A 16,610-nucleotide genomic window follows, 5' to 3' on the forward strand; every position below is an offset into this window, starting at 1 on the left:
ACCTAGTCCAACTATTAGCATTCACCCAGGGCTCGACCCTACCAAGCCCACCCAGGCCAACTCAGGCCCCTACATCCACTCCACACGCTGTCCTCAGCTGTTGTCAGGCAGTCCCTAGGGGAAGGGGTCCAGAAGCAGGAGAAAGGCCCAGCCAAGGCCACACAAAGAGTAGCAGTGCCTGTGTGTGATTGTGTGCGTGGCGTTTACTCACCCTTTTTCCCTCTTTGCCTAGAGCCCCCTTCTGACCTGGCAACCCAGGGGATCCCTAGGGACAGAAGACAGAAGGGTATCAGAGCAGGGCTGTCATTTGTGTATGGCCAGGCTATGGGTGTTGCGTTACCCAAGCTTCACGGTCTAGGCCTCTCATAGCACCAGTAAACTGGACACATAGCCTAGCATTCCTCTGTTTGACACGCCATTGATATTCTGCTATTTGTTGAATGTGAATGTCGCTTCTGTATAAGAGAGAGAGAGGGGCTGGATGCTAGCCTGGTGCCAGATCTGTTTGTGCTATCATACCAATGCCTTCCTACTCATTGCCATGCCAAAGGAAGATTGGCTCGACAAGGACAGCAATGGACTCATAGATAGGCCGGTTGGATGGCATTCAGTGTTGGAATGAGTGTGTATCCAGCTTGTTTCTGTGGAGACAGATGTAAACTCATGGCCTCATCCCAGACCGGTTGTCAATGACAATATGAGTAAGAAAGGCAGTACAAACAGATCCTGGATCAGGCTATGGGTTAACAGCTTGATGCTTATAAAGCTGCTATGGAGACAGATGTTAGATCCACATGTTCTCAGCACACCAGTGGATGCTGCTGACAGGAGGACGGTTCATAATAATGGCTGGAACAGAGCAAATGGAATGGCATCAACCACCTGGAATCCATGTGTTTGATGTATTTGATACCATTCCACTGATTCCGCTCCAGTCATTACCACTAGCCTGTTCTCCCCAACTAAGATGCCACCAACCTCCTGTGCAGCACAAAGACCACTGGCTGCCTAGTTGGCTTAATTGCTGTATGAAAATACCTAGATTTGATTTCATTCAAGTTTAATTGCTGGCGCTGGGCGTACCATATCTCCAGTTAGGCCTGGTGGACCCTGTCAGATGCAAAACATAGGTGTAAGACTGGTTATATAGGTGTAAGACTGGTTATATAGGTGTAAGACTGGTTATATAGGTGTAAGACTGGTTACATAGGTGTAAGACTGGTTATATAGGTGTAAGACTGGTTATATAGGTGTAAGACTGGTTATATAGGTGTAAGACTGGTTATATAGGTGTAAGACTGGTTATATAGGTGTAAGACTGGTAACATAGGTGTAAGACTGGTTATATAGGTGTAAGACTGGTTATATAGGTGTAAGACTGGTTATATAGGTGTAAGACTGGTTATATAGGTGTAAGACTGGTAACACAGGTGTACAACTGGTTATATAGGTGTAAGACTGGTTATATAGGTGTAAGACTGGTAACATAGGTGTAAGACTGGCTACATAGGTGTAAGACTGGTTACATAGGTGTAAGACTGGTTATATAGGTGTAAGACTGGTTATATAGGTGTAAGACTGGTAACATAGGTGTAAGACTGGTAACATAGGTGTAAGACTGGTAACATAGGTGTAAGACTGGTTATATAGGTGTAAGACTGGTTATATAGGTGTAAGACTGGTAACATAGGTGTAAGACTGGTTATATAGGTGTAAGACTGGTTATATAGGTGTAAGACTGGTAACATAGGTGTAAGACTGGTTACATAGGTGTAAGACTGGTTATATAGGTGTAAGACTGGTTATATAGGTGTAAGACAGGTGTAAGACTGGTTATATAGGTGTAAGACTGGTAACATAGGTGTAAGACTGGTTAACATAGGTGTAAGACTGGTTATATAGGTGTAAGACTGGTTACATAGGTGTAAGACTGGTTATATAGGTGTAAGACAGGTGTAAGACTGGTTATATAGGTGTAAGACTGGTTACATAGGTGTAAGACTGGTTATATAGGTGTAAGACTGGTAACATAGGTGTAAGACTGGTTATATAGGTGTAAGACTGGTTATATAGGTGTAAGACTGGTTATATAGGTGTAAGACTGGTTATATAGGTGTAAGACTGGTTATATAGGTGTAAGACTGGTAACATAGGTGTAAGACTGGTTATATAGGTGTAAGACTGGTTACATAGGTGTAAGACTGGTTATATAGGTGTAAGACTGGTTATATAGGTGTAAGACTGGTAACATAGGTGTAAGACTGGTTATATAGGTGTAAGACTGGTTACATAGGTGTAAGACTGGTTATATAGGTGTAAGACTGGTTATATAGGTGTAAGACTGGTAACATAGGTGTAAGACTGGTAACATAGGTGTAAGACTGGTAACATAGGTGTAAGACTGGTTATATAGGTGTAAGACTGGTTATATAGGTGTAAGACTGGTTACATAGGTGTAAGACTGGTAACATAGGTGTAAGACAGGTGTAAGACTGGTAACATAGGTGTAAGACAGGTTTAAGACAGGTACATAGGTGTAAGACACCTCCAACTCAATCATCAAGTTTGCAGATGACACAACAGTAGTAGGCCTGATTACCACAATAACAAGACAGCCTACAGGGTGGAGGTGAGGGCCCTCGGAGTGTGGTGTCAGGAAAACAACCTCTCCCTCAACGTCAACAAAACAAAGGAGCTGATGGTGGACTTCAGAAAACAGCAAAGGGAGCAAGTCTCTATCCACATTGATGTGACCGCAGTGGAGAAGGTGGAAAGCTTCAAGTTCCTCGGAGGACACATCACAGACACTGAAATGGTCTACCCACTCAGACAGCGTGGTGAAGAAGGTGCAACAGTGTCTCTTCAACCTTGTCTTGGCCCCTAAAACCCTCACAAACTTTTACAGATGCACAATTGAGAGCATCCTGTCAGGCTGTATCACCGCCTGGTACGGCAACTGCACCTCCCGCAACCGCAGCGCTCTCCAGAGGGTGGTGCAGTCTGCCCAACGCATCACTGGGATCATACTGCCTGCCCTCCAGGACACCTACAGCACCCGATGTCACAGGAAGGCCAAAAAGATAATCAAGGACATCAACCACCCGAGTAACGGCCTGTTGACCCCACTATCATCGAGAAGTAGAGGTCAGTACAGGTGCATCAAAGCTGGGACCGAGAGACTGAATAACAGCTTCAATCCCAAGGCCATCAGACTGTTCAACAGCCACCACTAGCCGGCTTCCACCCGGTTACTCAACCCTGCAGAGGCTGCTGACATGTATACATAGACATGGAATCACTGGCCACTTTAATAATGGAACACTGGCCACTTTAATAATGGAACACTAGTCATATCTATATACTGTATTCTATTCTACTGTATTTTAGTCAATGCCACTCCAACATTGCTTGTCCTAAGATTGATATATTTCTTAATTCCATTCTTTTACTTTCAGATTTCTGTGTATTGTTGTGAAATGTTAGATACTACTGCACTGTTAGATATTACTGTTAGATACTACTGCACTGTTAGATACTACTGTTAGATACTACTGCACTGTTAGATACTACTGTTAGATACTACTGCACTGTTAGATATTACTGCACTGTTAGATACTACTCTTAGATACTACTGCACTGTTAGATACTACTGCACTGTTAGATACTACTGTTAGATACTACTGCACTGTTAGATACTACTCTTAGATACTACTGCACTGTTAGATACTACTGCACTGTTAGATACTACTGTTAGATACTAATGCACTGTTAGATACTACTGCACTGTTAGATACTACTGCACTGTTAGATACTACTGCACTGTTAGATACTACTGCACTGTTAGATACTACTGTGCTGTTAGATACTACTGCACTGTTAGATACTACTGCACTGTTAGATACTACTGTGCTGTTAGATACTACTGCACTGTTAGATACTACTCTTAGATATTACTGCACTGTTAGATACTACTCTTAGATATTACTGCACTGTTAGATACTACTCTTAGATACTACTGCACTGTTAGATACTACTGCACTGTTAGATACTACTGTTAGATACTACTGCACTGTTAGATACTACTGTTAGATACTACTGCACTGTTAGATACTACTGTTAGATACTACTGCACTGTTAGATATTACTGCACTGTTAGATACTACTGTTAGATACTACTGCACTGTTAGATACTACTGTTAGATACTACTGCACTGTTATATACTACTGCACTGTTAGATATTACTACACTGTTAGATACTACTGTTAGATACTACTGCACTGTTATATACTACTGCACTGTTAGATATTACTGCACTGTTAGATACTACTACACTGTTAGATACTACTGCACTGTTAGATACTACTGCACTGTAATATACTACTGCACTGTTAGATAGTACTGCACTGTTAGATACTACTGCACTGTTAGATACTACTGCACTGTTAGATACTACTGCACTGTTAGATATTACTACACTGTTAGATACTACTGCACTGTTAGATACTACTGCACTGTAATATACTACTGCACTGTTAGATAGTACTGCACTGTTAGATACTACTGCACTGTTAGATACTACTGTTAGACACTACTGCACTGTTAGATACTACTGCACTGTTAGATACTACTGCACTGTTAGATACTACTGCACTGTTAGATACTACTGCACTGTTAAATACTACTTTTAGACACTACTGCACTGTTAGATACTACTGTTAGACACTACTGCACTGTTAAATACTACTGTTAGACACTACTGCACTGTTAGATACTACTGCACTGTTAGATACTACTGCACTGTTAAATACTACTGTTAGACACTACTGCACTGTTAGATACTACTGCACTGTTAGATACTACTGCACTGTTAAATACTACTGTTAGACACTACTGCACTGTTAGATACTACTGCACTGTTAGATACTACTGCACTGTTAGATACTACTGCACTGTTAGATACTACTGCACTGTTAGATACTACTGCACTGTTAGATACTACTGTTAGATACTACTGCACTGTTAGATACTACTGCACTGTTAGATACTACTGCACTGTTAGATACTACTGCACTGTTAGATACTACTGCACTGTTAGATACTACTGCACTGTTAGATACTACTGCACTGTTAGATACTACTGCACTGTTAGATACTACTGCACTGTTAGATACTACTGCACTGTTAGATACTACTGCACTGTTAAATACTACTGTTAGACACTACTGCACTGTTAGATACTACTGCACTGTTAGATACTACTGCACTGTTAGACACTACTGCACTGTTAGATACTACTGCACTGTTAGATACTACTGCACTGTTAGATACTACTGTGCTGTTAGATACTACTGCACTGTTAGATACTACTGCACTGTTAGATACTACTGCACTGTTAGATACTACTGTGCTGTTAGATACTACTGCACTGTTAGATACTACTGCACTGTTAGATACTACTGCACTGTTAGATACTACTGTGCTGTTAGATACTACTGCACTGTTAGACACTACTGCACTGTTAGATACTACTGCACTGTTAGATACTACTGCACTGTTAGATACTACTGTGCTGTTAGATACTACTGCACTGTTAGATACTACTGCACTGTTAGATACTACTACACTGTTAGACACTACTGCAATGTTTAAGCTAGGAATACAAGCATTTCTCTACACCCACAATAACATCTGCTAAATATGTGTATGTGACCAATATAATTTGATTTGATTTGATTATGCCACAATATAAAGACTCATATATGCTTATATAACAAGTTATGAAGCATTATATCGGCAGGCTTTAAGTAAAGTGTTACCAAAAACATATATTTTTTTAAATCAAACAAACAATGTTTTGAACATTTTAAATTACAACGAACACTGTAGAGTTGTCATTCACAATGATAACACACGTCCGTACACCATCAATATTAGGAACTCCCATAGTTCTCCAACATAACTCCTGCAGTTGTCATTCACAATGATAACACATCCGTACACCATCAATATTAGGAACTCCCATAGTTCTCCAACATAACTCCTGCAGTTGTCATTCCTCCTTTGACAAGGCCTCATATAAACTGCTGTAGGCCTGGGTCTATTGTAAATCTGACCTAGGCAGGGCCATTGTTCCATGACGAATTACATAATAAAATGTGCACTTCATCAAATTGATTTGGATCAGGAGGAGAGGGCTGTTTGGTTTCATGTCTGGTTTATTTAACAGCCTGTCAAAACAGCATAGAGAGGTATGTGTTGGTTGGTACATACGGATATGAGCTTCAGACTCAGTGTACCACATAAAAACAATGAAATGGCAAGTAAAATATGAATATACCTGATCTCCCTTGAGTCCCTCTTTCTCCACCTGAAACAAACAAGAGAAAACAATGACAACTACAATATGACAGTTACAATATCAGTCTAATTGAAGACACATTGTACACCATACAAAATAATTAAATCAGAAGAACAAAACAGCATTTGTGGATTGATCAGAATGTGGCAGGTTATGGTTTTTGTAATCTCCTAACAATTCTTTGAAAAATGCTGCTGTGAATGTGGGTCAGAAGGGACTGAGTCCAAGCAGTGCTATTTGAACCCAGGTTAGGGCCTTTCACAGTCACACTCCAACTGGTGATGTGGGTGGAAGGGAGGGGAGCAGACATGCAGGCAGGCAGGCAGACAGACAGACAATCAAAAGGACAGACAGACATATGGACAGACAGATGGACAGACGGACAGGAGACAGTCAGACGGATGACAGACAGAGACAGTCAGACAGTCAGAAAGACAGACAGACAGACAGACAGACAGACAGACAGACAGACAGACAGACAGACAGACAGACAGACAGACAGACAGACAGACAGACAGACAGACAATCAAAAGGACAGACAGACATATGGACAGACGGACAGGAGACAGTCAGACGGATGACAGACAGAGACAGTCAGACAGACAGACGGACAGACGGACAAACAGACAGACAGACAATCAAAAGGACAGACAGACATATGGACAGACAGATAGACAGTCAGACGGATGACAGACAGACAGACAGACAGAGACAGTCAGACAGACAGACAGACAGACATATGGACAGACGGACAGGAGACAGTCAGACGGATGACAGACAGAGACAGTCAGACAGACAGACGGACAGACGGACAGACAGGAGACAGTCAGACGGACGGACGGACAGACAGATTTGTCTGTCCTCACAAACTACTGTCCACATTCAGGGCCACAGATCAACCTATCAGCTTACACATCCATCCCAAATAAGTGGTGTCCCCTTTCAATTGGCATCCTCACAAAAACACTGAGGCCTTTTTCTTGGAAGCAGCAGCTGCAGAAAATAGCCATTCATAACATGACACGTGTACAGAATGTGTCACTCACAGGCCCCTGTCTCTGTGCTTAAAGGTGCAATCTGTAGTTGGTACATCCATTTTTGTACTTTTTTGGCGGGTGATATATACCCATGACAACTTCAAATGCTTCATGAGCTTAGTTCAACTGTCGTACCCCATCAAAAACCAAATATAATCTTCTATATAATTGTAAACAAACACTGCACATCAGGGGTAGGCAGTTCCTGTTTTTGATTTAATCGACCTGGAAGACCAGGTGTGTTGAATTTAGGCAATCACTGAACTGATCAATTTGCTCAGTTGGTCAGGTGTGGTGCCTAGTTAAAACAAAACCCTGCAGTACCTGTGTACTCCAGGAACAGGGTTGCCTCGCCCTGCTGAGCTTCAGAATATGGTTAAAACTATCATTTTGATTTGATTTGATTTGATGTTGATCTCATGGATGGGCAGTCCTTAGCCGTTTACCAAAACTGTGGCAGGGTGGCGGCTTCAATGTTTTTTTGAAATCACAGATTGCTTCTTTAAAACGGTGGACAGAAATCTATCGTTTAACAAGACGGCTGACAAGCCTTTGGTATCTGTGACAGCGGCTGTAAACATGAATGACAGCTAGGAACCGTGATGCCCCTCTATAAAACACAATGTTCTATCTCACAAAGCACTGCTTTACTAACTCAATTCATTCTCAATGTATAGCATATCTACACAGTGCTTGTAAAGGGAAACCTTGGGTTAAACTGAATGGGGTATATCGGCTAGTTCATCTATACTACCGTTTAGTAGTGTTCAGTAAGTGTTCAGTGATAATACGTCCACTATCACTGCAATGTTGTTTACAAGTCTGTTGTGAGAAGACCTGGTAACGCCAACCATGGTGTTCTCGATAGCCAGGATAGAATTTCTGTTATCCTGACTCCTCTCTTATTAATGTATAATTAGCTAGTGTAAATAGCTCGTCAACGGTGACAGTTTTCGGTTGGGGTTTGGTAAGTATTTGGGTGACATGAAAGGGACGGTGTCACACACACTCTGCCTCGCTCCAGTGCTAATGAGACGTGGCAGGGCAGATAATTAGCTAACCACTCACAGTATACTCTTAATCTTCACCCATCACCTCCCCTATTACCACCAGCCAGGCCCTGTGTGTATTAGTGTGTGTGTGTGGACGTGCGTGGGTTCATGCATTGTTTGTGTGTGCGCGTGTGAGCATTGTGCGTCTCTGTGAGTGTGTGTGCACCCATGCATGTGTGTGTATATTAATCTACCAGTCTCTCTAGGAGTTTCTAGGCTATGCTCCCACTAAGCTCCCTCTCCCCTGGGCACATGTTAACAGAACTAGAGAGGACAAGCAGACAGTGCAGCCAGCCCAATTATAGGAGCACTATGCATGAAGCATGCTGAGGCTTCTACTGGGATTCACTAAACGCTGAGGGTCTACTGGGAGAGACTGGCGTCTGGAACTCCTAGACTGAGTCAGTGGGGAAGAGAGGAGAAGAGAGGGAGAGGAGAGCAGAGGAGAGTTGAGGAGAGGAGAGCTGAGGAGAAGAGAGGAGAAGAGAGGAGAGGAGAGTTGAGGGGAGAGGAGAGGAGAGGAGAGTTGAGGAGAGGAGAGAGTTGAGGAGAAGAGAGGAGAGGAGAGCAGAGGAGAAGAGAGGAGAGCTGAGGAGAGAGAGTTGAGAGAGGGAGAACTGAGGAGAAGAGAGGAGAGCTGGGTGCGTGCTTAGCCCCCTCCTGTACTCCCTGTTCACCCAAGTCTAGCTTGGCCACGCGGACTCCAACACCATCATTAACGACACAGTGGTGGTAAGGCCTCCTGCCTATAGGCTGTTTCACCGACAACGATGAGACAGCCTATAGGCAGGAGGGCCAGAGACCTGGCAGTGTGGTGCCAGGACAACAAACTCTCCCTCAATGTGAGCAAGAGAAATGAGATGATTGTGGACTACAAGAAAAGGAGGGCCGATCACGCCTCCATTAACATCAAAGGGGTTGTAGTGGAGCGGGACGAGAGTTACCTTGGTGTCCACATCACCAACAAACTAACATGGTCCAAACACACCAAGACAGTTGTGAAGAGGGCACGACAAAACCTATTCCCCCTTAGGAGACTGAAAAGATTTGGCATGGGTCCCCAGATCCTCAAAAAGTTCTACAGCTGCACCATCGAGAGCATCCTGACCGGTTGCATCACCGCCTGGTGTGGTAACTGCTCGGCATCCAACCATTAGGCGCTACAGAGGGTAGTGCGTACGGCCCAGTACATCACCGGGGGCCAAGCTTCCTGCCATCCAGCACCTATATACTAGGCGGTGTCAGAGGAAGGCCCAAAAAAAGACTCCAGTCACCCAAGTGTTCTCTCTGTTACCACACGGCAAGCGGTACCGGAGCACCAAGTCTAGGTCCAAGAGGCTCTTTAACAGCTTCAACCACCAAGCCATAAGACTGCTAAGCAATTCATCAAATGGCCGCCAGGACTTTTTACATTGATACACCCCATCCCCCTTTGTTTTAACACTGCTGCTACTCACTGTTTATTATCTATGCATAGTCACTTTAGCCCTACCTACATGTACACTGCTGCTACTCACTGTTTATTATCTATGCATAGTCACTTTAGCCCTACCTACATGTACACTGCTGCTACTCACTGTTTATTATCTATGCATAGTCACTTTAGCCCTACCTATATGTACAAATGAGCTCGACTAACCTGTATCCCCGCACACTGACTCAGTACCGGTGCCCACTATATATAGCTTCATTATTGTTATTTTATTGTATTACTTTTTTTCTTTGTAAATATTTTCTTAAAGCATTTTCTTAAAACTGCATTGTTGGTTAAGGGCTTGTAAGTAAGCATTTCACCTGTTGCATTCGGCATACGTGATTTTAAATTTGACTAATAAAACTTCAAAGTTGAGACAGAGTGTCTTCAACTTCTCTCACACATGTAGGTCCACCATGGATGCTACCTGTCACCCTCTTCCCATCGTTCCCCCCAGAGCTCCAGACCAGTGGTCTACCTGCCTGCTCTCCACCATGCTCCAAGCCCCAGGAGAGGTGTGGAGAGAGGGGGTTAACCATCCTCATCTACACCTGTCTAGCCTCTCCTTGCCTGACCTCCCAGACAGCACAGAGGTGGATGGTAATGTGACACTGAGACTGTTCACCTGAGTAGTTCCAAATCCCTCTCTCCCCTCCTCATCCCTCCTCCTCTCCTCATCCCCCCTCATCCCTCCTCCTCTCCTCATTCCCCCTCATCCCCCCTCCTTCACCTCTCCTCATCCCCTCTCATTCCTCCTCCTTCCCGTCATCACCTCCTCCTTCCCCTCTCCTCATCCCCCTCATTCCTCCTCCTTCCCCTCTCCTCATCCCCCTCATCCCTCCTCCTTCACCTCTCCTCATCCCCCCTCATCCCTCCTCCTTCCCTTCTCCTCATGCCCCTCCTTCCACTCCCCTCATCCCCCTCCTTCCCCTCTCCTCATCCCCCTCATGCCCCTCCTTCCACTCTCCTCATCCCCCTCATTCCTCCTCCTTCCACATCCCCCTCCTCATCCCCCTGTGTGTGTGTGTGTGTGTGTGTGTGTGTGTGTGTGTGTGTGTGTGTGTGTGTGTGTGTGTGTGTGTGTGTGTGTGTGTGTGTGTGTGTGTGTGTGTGTGTGTGTGTGTGTGTGTGTGTGTGTGTGTGTGTGTATAGATTCATAAAAGACTGCATACTTACACTTAGACCAGGCAGACCTTGAAGACCCATATCGCCCTGTGGGAGAGAGAAACTGTTGTTTTTTTATCGTTGAACTCATTAGTCATTCATCAATTTATTGACTCTTATATGGATCTTTCCTCAGCACCTATCATACACAACGTTTAGTACAACACGGAACGTCAAGTGATACACATTCAGACGATTCATTTTGAAAGGAAAGGAATTGCTGATATTCAATCATTCTCTTAGACTGTAAATACTGGCAGAGATTATTACTACTCTAAATAAATGTCTGAAGAAGTTACCTCCACGTCAAGCCAAGTGGCGGTACTTGTGGGAGGGCTTGTGCATGCAGAGCTTTAAAGGTCAGTCAAAATACACAGCACCTTGTGTTACTGCTTCATTTAGCTGTGTGTGTGTGTGTGTGTTGTCCACCACAGCTGGGTTCAAATACTATTTCACATCATTTCAAAAACATTATCTAATATATAATAATAATATATATATATAATAATATATATATATTATCTGGGCTTGATTGAGCTTGCCTGGCATAGCATAACTAAAGGAATAGTTGCAAATAGTATCAGGAACCTATGTCTAGTCTTCATACCACATGACACCCTATTCCCTAGGAACCTACTGTATGTCTGGTGTGCTGTCCATCCTATTCCCTAGGAACCTACTGTATGTCTGGTGTGCTGTCCATCCTATTCCCTAGGAACCTACTGTATGTCTGGTGTGCTGTCCATCCTATTCCCTAGGAACCTATGTCTGGTGTGCTGTCCATCCTATTCCCTGGGAACCTACTGTATGTCTGGTGTGCTGTCCATCCTATTCCCTAGAAACCTATGTCTGGTGTGCTGTCCATCCTATTCCCTGGGAACCTACTGTATGTCTGGTGTGCTGTCCATCCTATTCCCTAGGAACCTATGTCTGGTGTGCTGTCCATCCTATTCCCTAGAAACCTATGTCTGGTGTGCTGTCCATCCTATTCCCTAGGAACCTATGTCTGGTGTGCTGTCCATCCTATTCCCTAGGAACCTATGTCTGGTGTGCTGTCCATCCTATTCCCTAGGAACCTATGTCTGGTGTGCTGTCCATCCTATTCCCTAGGAACCTATGTCTGGTGTGCTGTCCATCCTATTCCCTAGGAACCTATGTCTGGTGTGCTGTCCATCCTATTCCCTAGGAACCTATGTCTGGTGTGCTGTCCATCCCATATAAGGAATAGGTTGCCATTTGGGACTCTGTCCTGGTTAAAGGTCAATATTTGTGTCAGGAAATTAAGACTGTTTCGGGACAGTCCTTTCTGTCAGGCGATGTGGTGTATGTGTGAGTGTGTGTGTGTCTCCTTTCTGTCAGGTGATGTGGTGTATGTGTGAGTGTGTGTGTGTCTCCTTTCTGTCAGGCGATGTGGTGTATGTGTGAGTGTGTGTGTGTCTCCTTTCTGTCAGGCGATGTGGTGTATGTGTGAGTGTGTGTGTGTGTCTCCTTTCTGTCAGGTGATGTGCTGTGTGTGTGAGAGAGAGAGTGGCAGGTGGATAACATGATATTATCAGATCTGACGGACGATAAAATAACCATGGGCTTCATAACATCACGTAAAAAGCATTTGCAGTGTTACCACAGAGACATCCATGACACCTTGTTTAGTTAACAAGCCACGTGGTAGATTCAGAGATGGGAGGGTTTCCCATGATGACAATAGTAAACGTTAGCTCAATGTATCACGCACTTTCAACTATAATCTTCTCTATTAATTTACTGTCTATTCTCACAAGCTGACTGTTTGTCTATAATACTTTACTTCTGCCATTAGGTACCAGGTATTTCCCAACTGTGTAAACTTCTTTGAAAGAAAGTAAAGAAAGTAGTAGGAAGAGAGTAGTTTTCCCATGACACAACGTAAACAGTACCTCTGAACTCCCCGGTCTACTCTCATCTGTTTATTCTACTATCTATTCTCACATGCACAAGTTGGATATTTCTCCATTATAGTATAGAAAACTTTCCCTCTGCCTGATTTTCAAATCAAATATGTTCACTATCCATTGAATTATGTTTTGTAAGCATGTGTTCTTTTAATGAATATATGTGTCCTTTTAATGAATACATGTGTTCTTTTAATGAATACATGTGTTCTTTTAATGAATACATGTGTCCTTTATAATGAATACATGTGTCCTTTTAATGAATACATGTGTTCTTTTAATGAATACATGTGTTCTTTTTAATGAATACATGTGTTATTTTAATGAATACATGTGTCCTTTTAATGAATACATGTGTCCTTTATAATGAATATATGTGTCCTTTTAATGAATACATGTGTCCTTTTAATGAATACATGTGTCCTTTATAATGAATACATGTGTTCTTTTAATGAATACATGTGTCCTTTTAATGAATACATGTGTCCTTTTAATGAATACATGTGTCCTTTATAATGAATACATGTGTCCTTTTTAATGAATACATGTGTCCTTTTTAATGAATACATGTGTCCTTTTTAATGAATATATGTGTCCTTTTAATGAATATATGTGTCCTTTATAATGAATACATGTGTTCTTTTAATGAATACATGTGTCCTTTTAATGAATATATGTGTCCTTTATAATGAATACATGTGTTCTTTTAATGAATACATGTGTCCTTTTAATGAATACATGTGTTCTTTTAATGAATACATGTGTTCTTTTAATGAATACATGTGTCCTTTATAATGAATACATGTGTCCTTTTAATGAATACATGTGTTCTTTTAATGAATACATGTGTCCTTTAATGAATACATGTGTTCTTTTTAATGAATACATGTGTTCTTTTAATGAATACATGTGTCCTTTATAATGAATACATGTGTCCTTTTAATGAATACATGTGTTCTTTTAATGAATACATGTGTTCTTTTAATGAATACATGTGTTATTTTAATGAATACATGTGTTCTTTTAATGAATATATGTGTCCTTTATAATGAATACATGTGTCCTTTTAATGAATACATGTGTCCTTTTAATGAATACATGTGTTCTTTTAATGAATACATGTGTTCTTTTAATGAATACATGTGTCCTTTATAATGAATACATGTGTTCTTTTAATGAATACATGTGTCCTTTTAATGAATACATGTGTCCTTTATAATGAATATATGTGTCTTTTAATGAATATATGTGTCCTTTATAATGAATACATGTGTTCTTTTAATGAATACATGTGTCCTTTTAATGAATATATGTGTCCTTTATAATGAATACATGTGTTCTTTTAATGAATACATGTGTCCTTTTTTAATGAATACATGTGTTCTTTTTAATGAATACATGTGTTCTTTTAATGAATACATGTGTTCTTTTAATGAATACATGTGTCCTTTATAATGAATACATGTGTCCTTTTAATGAATACATGTGTTCTTTTAATGAATACATGTGTCCTTTTAATGAATACATGTGTTCTTTTAATGAATACATGTGTTCTTTTAATGAATACATGTGTCCTTTATAATGAATACATGTGTCCTTTTAATGAATACATGTGTTCTTTTAATGAATACATGTGTTCTTTTAATGAATACATGTGTTATTTTAATGAATACATGTGTCCTTTTAATGAATACATGTGTTCTTTTAATGAATACATGTGTTCTTTTTTAATGAATACATGTGTTCTTTTAATGAATACATGTGTCCTTTATAATGAATACATGTGTTCTTTTAATGAATACATGTGTCCTTTTAATGAATACATGTGTCCTTTATAATGAATATATGTGTCCTTTTAATGAATATATGTGTCCTTTTTTATAATGAATACATGTGTTCTTTTAATGAATACATGTGTTCTTTTAATGAATATATGTGTCCTTTATAATGAATACATGTGTTCTTTTAATGAATACATGTGTCCTTTTAATGAATACATGTGTTCTTTTAATGAATACATGTGTACTTTTAATGAATACATGTGTTCTTTTAATGAATATATGTGTTCTTTTAATGAATATATGTGTACTTTTAATGAATACATGTGTCCTTTTTAATGAATATATGTGTCCTTTTAATGAATACATGTGTCATTTTTAATGAATATATGTGTCCTTTTAATGAATACATGTGTCCTTTTAATGAATATATGTGTCCTTTTAATGAATACATGTGTCCTTTTTAATGAATATATGTGTCCTTTTAATGAATACATGTGTCCTTTTTAATGAATATATGTGTCCTTTTAATGAATACATGTGTCCTTTTTAATGAATACATGTGTTCTTTTAATGAATACATGTGTTCTTTTAATGAATACATGTGTTCTTTTAATGAATACATGTGTTCTTTTAATGAATACATGTGTCCTTTTAATGAATACATGTGTCCTTTTAATGAATACATGTGTCCTTTTAATGAATACATGTGTCCTTTTAATGAATACATGTGTTCTTTTAATGAATACATGTGTTCTTTTACTGAATACATGTGTCCTTTTAATGAATACATGTGTCCTTTTAATGAATACATGTGTTCTTTTAATGAATACATGTGTTCTTTTAATGAATACATGTGTTCTTTTAATGAATACATGTGTTCTTTTAATGAATACATGTGTCCTTTTAATGAATACATGTGTCCTTTTAATGAATACATGTGTTCTTTTAATGAATACATGTGTCCTTTTAATGAATACATGTGTTCTTTTAATGAATACATGTGTTCTTTTAATGAATACATGTGTCCTTTTAATGAATACATGTGTTCTTTTAATGAATACATGTGTTCTTTTAATGAATACATGTGTTCTTTTAATGAATACATGTGTTCTTTTAATGAATACATGTGTTCTTTTAATGAATACATGTGTCCTTTTAATGAATACATGTGTTCTTTTAATGAATATATGTGTCCTTTATAATGAATACATGTGTTCTTTTAATGAATATATGTGTCCTTTTAATGAATATATGTGTCCTTTATAATGAATACATGTGTTCTTTTTAATGAATATATGTGTCCTTTTAATGAATATATGTGTCCTTTTAATGAATACATGTGTCCTTTTAATGAATACATGTGTTCTTTTAATGAATATATGTGTCCTTTATAATGAATACATGTGTCCTTTTCATGAATATATGTGTCCTTTATAATGAATATATGTGTTCTTTTAATGAATATATGTGTCCTTTATAATGAATATATGTGTCCTTTATAATGAATATATGTGTCCTTTATAATGAATATATGTGTCCTTTATAATGAATACAGGTGTTCTTTTAATGAATATATGTGTCCTTTATAATGAATACATGTGTTCTTTTAATGAATAAATGTGTCCTTTATAATGAATACATGTGTTCTTTTAATGAATATATGTGTCCTTTTAATGAATATATGTGTCCTTTATAATGAATACATGTGTTCTTTTAATGAATATATGTGTCCTTTATAATGAATACATGTGTCCTTTTAATGAATACATGTGTCCTTTTAATGAATATATGTGTCCTTTATAATGAATATATGTG

The 16,610-nt window shown here is 39.8% G+C and overlaps 1 protein-coding gene across 1 annotated transcript in view; it reads right to left on the reverse strand.

Moving 5' to 3' along the window:
* The window catches only part of LOC127926389 (otolin-1-A-like), a gene marked incomplete at its 3' end in the record, with an annotated part of 133,335 nt that extends 122,191 nt beyond the window's left edge, over positions 1–11,144 (reverse strand). Inside the window, exons 1-3 of the mRNA XM_052511777.1 lie at positions 11,099–11,144; positions 6,339–6,368; positions 212–265 (exon numbers count right to left, since the gene is read on the reverse strand). Coding sequence (XP_052367737.1) covers positions 212–265; positions 6,339–6,368; positions 11,099–11,128 — 114 coding nt within the window. The remainder of the gene's footprint in view (positions 1–211; positions 266–6,338; positions 6,369–11,098) is intronic.
* Positions 11,145–16,610: the final 5,466 nt, after the last annotated feature.

The sequence above is a fragment of the Oncorhynchus keta genome, unplaced genomic scaffold (assembly GCF_023373465.1).
Source record: "Oncorhynchus keta strain PuntledgeMale-10-30-2019 unplaced genomic scaffold, Oket_V2 Un_contig_7476_pilon_pilon, whole genome shotgun sequence".
NCBI classification, from domain to species: Eukaryota; Metazoa; Chordata; class Actinopteri; order Salmoniformes; family Salmonidae; genus Oncorhynchus; species Oncorhynchus keta.